We start from the raw sequence: 5,671 nt of genomic DNA, 5'->3' as shown, positions 1-5,671 counted from the left end.
CAGCCACTCGCTCACAGCAGATGTGGGAGGTATGACTCGGAGTGCACGAGCCAAGGTCCGTTTCTATGCTATTGCGTTGTCCATATTCTAACAGACCGACATGCAAATAGTTGCAGTGGGCTTCTTCTGCTGCTCTGGATCGTTTCGCGGGTATCGAGATCAAAAGCATCCTACGCAATCTAGATGTGCATAACCCATTGAACGCGTTTATGACGTCTCATGATCCACACGTCCGATTCGACGGGCTGGACATGTGGTTGACACCCTCCAAGGCACGTCCTTTGTTTGTGAACTGACAGCGAGACACGCCAATGTAATTGTCCCTCAGGACGGCCAAGGGAACATAATCGCAAACACCTACCGCGCAGCGATCCCATAATTTATTTCGCAGGTATTGTGTCCGAGGTCCGATTTCACGACTCGACTCATGAAGGCGAGGAAGTCCCACCTCCAAGTCCAGTACTCCTCTGTTGGAGTGCGTACGGCGAGGCAAGCGTGGTGCGAGCCTCGGCCGTGTTTCGGGCGGACAAGTCTTGTCGCGCCGTTGACGCGCCTTGTCCCGCCTTGTCCCGCCTTGGCGGATTCACCCCGTTTTGTTTACGAATGCCACGTCTCACTCATCTTGTAGTACGGACGTATTGTTACAAATGTGTACTTAACTCTTTCGATTCACGTTGGCTCACCTCAGTCCCGCGTATAACGCGTGCTGAGGTGAGCATATGCTTGTTACTTATTCTACTTACTCATACTGATTAATACGCTGTAGTTACATTGCTATAGGTATTACAAATATACTAGTCCCGCGTATAACGCATGCTGAGTTACATTGCTATATCCTCGGCATACATGCTGCATGTGCTCAGATCGCACACATGTCCGGCGCAGCGGAGGTCCTGGACGATTTCTACAGGGATGATGGCGAGCGCACAGGTTTGTCTCGCAGCCCATGCGATATGTCCTTGAACCCTTCCGGCGCTGCGGTTCTGGAGCGTGCGTTGAGGAGGGTCCAGGTCGGTGGTGCTTAGGCCTCACAGCATGCTCTCGTTGTTCTCCCACATGTTTGCAACACTCTAGCTGTCTTCTCTCGCTTGTGAGCACTGTTTGTAGATCTTCTGTTATACATGCCAGCTCCGGGACCAGGGCGGAGACGGAGAATATATTCGCAGCGTAGCATGAGTTACATATAAGTGCACATGGTTGAGCTGGGTCGAGGCCAGCTTGGGGTACTGGCGGTGGGGGTTGGCACTCTGCATCAAGTTGTAGTTCAGTGTTGCGGACTCTGGATCGAGGTCGACGGATTGGGGCCGCTCACCTGCTGTTACAAGGTACGACTTGTGAGCCGGACACGCGCACCTCGTCCCGTACACATCCGTTTGTGGCGCTCCCAAGCACGTGACTGAGATTGCGCAAGGAGCACGCCATCGCGGGCAGTGGCCTCAAGATCTGAATATTAATCCTGCACGGATTGCAGCACGGCTCGCTTTCGTACTCTCATCTCATCTCTTCTTTCCAGTGCCTGCTCTTCCTCGTCGTCGTCTGCTCCATCGTCCTTGCCCATACAGTCGAAGCAAGACGTCGTCGTCGACCTTTCCGCGTTCTCGTCTCGCTACCACTTCTCCCGGTCTCAGCGGACCGTGCGCCCACGGAGCTATTGGGGGTAGTCGTGCGAGGGGATGTGTGTTTAAAGGACCGTGTGCAGCCTCTCTCTATAGCCTGTCTATCTGAATCCATCGTACCGGTGTCGTTCTCTTATCTCTTTGTCCCTGCAGGTGCCAGCTAGCTTATCCAGCATTTCCTTCACACTCCTCGGGGTCTCGTTGCGCCTCGCGGCCCTCCCTTCGTTGGCTTATTTCACCCTTACGTCTTGGATGGCGTCTCGATCACAAGAATGCACCCCGTCCGGAACATCCTACAACCCGTGACGGCTGCTCTCCACTCGCGGAGTTCGCTCAAGAAACCAGGTTCCTTTTGCTCCGATCCTCTGGTTCGCCTACTATTCTGTGAGTCATTGCTCTGTGTCTGTACAGTTGTCAAGGCGCAATCGTCCATGGCACCCCCTTTCCCGCATCTATGGCGCCTATTCTGACGACGGATGGTCCCTCGGCGCATCGAGCTGGACAGCCAACCACGCGGCGCCCCTTATCATCGTGGGTCGGGAGATCGTCCTAGGCCTGCTTGCCAATCACCTCTCAACATCGTACATTGGAACACTGTCGAACTGAGCAATCGCTATTACTGGAGCTCCATCACACGTGGGGCAGCATGTTGATTGTTTTGCTGGGCGACGGAGTCGAGGCGCGACACACCAAGCGAACAGCCATTGAGGTGCCGTCTAATCTGCTGTGCTATCTCATGAGCGACATCCGACGCGTAATCCAGGACCCTCCGTTGGCCGTCGCCTCGAGAGCTGATCGGTTGGGGCGTTAGTCTACGTATGTTCTTGCCGTATGTACTGCGCGGTGTCCGGGTTCCTCGCATGTACATAGCCTGTTCTACGCCGTATATAAGACTTTGCACCCTCAGATTATCCTGCAGAACAGTGCGAATCATACATCCGCGACCCATTCCTCAATACACGTCCGCCCGCGATACTCACCGTTATGCGCTCCTCCTCTCCTACTTCATCTTGCGACTCCTACGGGTCCGCCGTATCTACGGCGCCCTCTACTCCCCCTCCCGAGCTAGCTGGCTCGTACTTCCTCGTCCTCCATGACGCCTCTCAGGCGTTCCTCGATGGTCTCCTTGCTAAGGCCAGCAGTGACCGCGTCTTGCTCTGCAAAGGTGCCGGTGCTGTGAAGCCTGTGCTCGAGGAGGCCGCAGGTGTTCTGGGGGACATGGCCGTCGTTGACGATGCACGTTGGGAACGCGTCGTGTCCAACGACAATGGCTCTGAGGCCATATACTACAAGACCAAAGATGTCATTGCAACTATCGACAAGAAGCCGAGCATCGCGTTGGACACTGTCCAGTGCGACTCGAAGCTGGTAAGTCACGACACAACCTTACCATTGATCACAATTGAGCACAACTCGTTGACCACCTCCCACCTCATAGGCACCCCACGCCACAATGCTCAACCTCTTCTGCGAAGCCGGCCTCCGCTCAATCATCGGCCTTCCCTCCCGCTCCGCCAATACCACTACAACCCTGTACATCCTCGAGCGCCCCCCGCTCACCTTTCCCCCATTCTCCAGCACCCCGCGCAGCGCGCCCAACCCCATCGCGAACCCATACACGCTCCCCTCGCTCGCCGAGTTCACGCGCGCGTGGGCGATCTGGGACCTAATCACGCTCGGGATGATCCCCTCCGAGCTGCTACACTCGAAGCCGATCGACCTCCGGCACAAGCCACTGTTCTACATCGGGCACCTGCCGACGTTCGCGAACATCTTGCTGTCAAGGGTCATCGGAGAGCGGGAAGTCGGGCCGAGGCATTACCTGACGACGTTTGAGCGCGGGATCGACCCGAGCGTGGACGACCCGGAGAGGTGTCACAGCCATTCGGAGGTACCGGAGAGGGACGAGGACTGGCCGGTGATTGGGGACGTGTTGGCGTATAGGGACGAGGTGCGGGAGAAGGTCATCAAGAGGATCTTCGCGGAGGTGGAGAGCGGAGAGCGGGCGCTGACGCGGAGGCTCGCGCGGACGATGGTCATGGTGCACGAGCATGACGGGTTCCACATCGAGGTAGGCCTTTCGTGCCCCCTGCTGACATTAGTACTGACGAAGAAGCGTTGTAGACGCTCCTCTATATGCTCATCCAGCGCGCCGGTACGGGTATGCTTCCGCCCCCCGGCTTCGCCCCGCCCCCATGGCCCGCCCTAGCCGCACAGTGGGACGCCATCCCCGCCCCGACGACGCCCACCGTCACGCTCGGCCCAGCGACGATCACAATGGGCCACGACGACCAGGAACCGGACGACCTCCTCCCCGCGCTCGAGCACGACGTCGGCGCGCACGAGTTCGGGTGGGACAACGAGAGCCCCGCGCGCGCCGTGCACGTTGGCGCGTTCCGCGTCGAGTGGCGACCCGTCACGAACGGGGAGTTTCTCGCCTTCTGGCAGGGGCCCGGGAAAGACGTCGTGGACATGCCCGCGAGCTGGGCGCAGACCGAGGACGGGGAGGTGCGCGTGCGCACGCTCTACGGGCCCGTGCCCATGGCGCACGCAAAGCACTGGCCGGTCCTGACGGCGTACGACGACCTCGCGAAGTACGCGGCGCACAAGGGCGGCCGGATCCCGACCGAGCCGGAGCTCCGGCTGTTCTTGGACGCGTACCAGGTCGGCTACGAGGAGGGCGCGAACACGGGGTTCAGGCACTGGCACCCGCTGCCTGCCACTGCAGGTTTGCAGGAGATCGACGGGGGCCGCGGGTCCAATGGAGGCGTGTGGGAGTGGACGGCGACGGCGCTCGACGCCCACCCGGGCTTTGTGGGGACGGGAATCTTCCCAGGGTGAGTGCAGCGTGTGGATGCTCTTGGCCACCGCCGTGTCTGGCGGCGGTGGTTTGCGGCGTGTGGGACGGTTTCCGGGCTTGGGCTAACCACATTCGAATTTGCAGGTATTCGTCGGACTTCTTCGACGGGAAGCACCAGGTCGTGCTCGGGGCGTCGTATGCGACGATCCCACGCCTTGGGGATCGGCGCACCGTGCGCAACTTCTATCAGCACAATTATCCGTATCCGTGGGTCGGTGCACGTGTGGCGTACGACGTATAGGAGGTCGGGTCTTCCTACATATCGTCTCCTGCTGCCGTTCGTAGAGATTTCAATGTCCTAGTGCACACAGCACGACCTTGTATAGTTATATGTCAGTCTTGCGACACTGTGAATATATCCTCCGTCTCCGCCCCAATTTGTCAAGCGACAGTCGACGCATCCAATATCTCGGAGCTGACTGGAATCAGTACTCGTCCAGAAGATCTCACAATGCTCACAAGCGAGAGAAGACTGCTAGAGTGTTGCAAACATGTGGGAGAACAACGAGAGCATGCTGTGAGGCCTAAGCACCACCGACCTGGACCCTCCTCGATGCACGCTCCAGAACCGCAACGCCGGAAGGGTTGAAGGACATATCCCACGCGCTACGAGACAAACTCGTTCGCTCGTCATCATCTTTGTAAAATTCGTCGAGAACCTCCGCCACGCCGGACATGTGTGCGATCCGAGCACACGCAGCATGTATGCCGAGGAGTACTGGACTTGGAGGTGGGACTTCCTCGCCTTCATGAGTCGAGTCGTGAAATCGGACCTCGGACACAATACCTGCGAAATAAATTATGGGATCGCTGCGCGGTAGGTGTTTGCGATTATGTTCCCTTGGCCGTCCTGAGGGACAATTACATTGGCGTGTCTCGCTGTCAGTTCACAAACAAAGGACGTGCCTTGGAGGGTGTCAACCACATGTCCAGCCCGTCGAATCGGACGTGTGGATCATGAGACGTCATAAACGCGTTCAATGGGTTATGCACATCTAGATTGCGTAGAATGCTTTTGATCTCGATACCCGCGAAACGATCCAGAACGGCAGCAGCAGAAGAAGCCCACTGCAACTATTTGCATGTCGGTCTGTTAGATTATGGACAACGCAATAGCATACAAACGGACCTTGTCGTGCGCACTCCGAGTCATACCTCCCACATCTGCTGTGAGCGAGTGGCTGATGATATGCGC

At 57.7% G+C, this 5,671-nt stretch overlaps 1 protein-coding gene across 1 annotated transcript; it reads left to right on the top strand.

Moving 5' to 3' along the window:
* Positions 1–1,478: 1,478 nt before the first annotated feature.
* Positions 1,479–5,671, top strand: DICSQDRAFT_137936 (uncharacterized protein). The gene is made up of 5 exons (XM_007367218.1): positions 1,479–3,687; positions 3,741–4,453; positions 4,561–5,326; positions 5,383–5,550; positions 5,606–5,671. Exons 1-3 carry the CDS (start codon positions 3,070–3,072, stop codon positions 4,715–4,717), a joined length of 1,488 nt encoding a protein of 495 aa, XP_007367280.1. The 5' UTR covers positions 1,479–3,069; the 3' UTR covers positions 4,718–5,326; positions 5,383–5,550; positions 5,606–5,671.

This window comes from Dichomitus squalens (genome assembly GCF_000275845.1).
Source record: "Dichomitus squalens LYAD-421 SS1 unplaced genomic scaffold DICSQscaffold_23, whole genome shotgun sequence".
Taxonomy (NCBI): domain Eukaryota; kingdom Fungi; phylum Basidiomycota; class Agaricomycetes; order Polyporales; family Polyporaceae; genus Dichomitus; species Dichomitus squalens.
The sequence above is the reverse complement of the archived record's forward strand: the minus strand, read 5'-3'. Positions and strand labels throughout refer to the sequence as shown.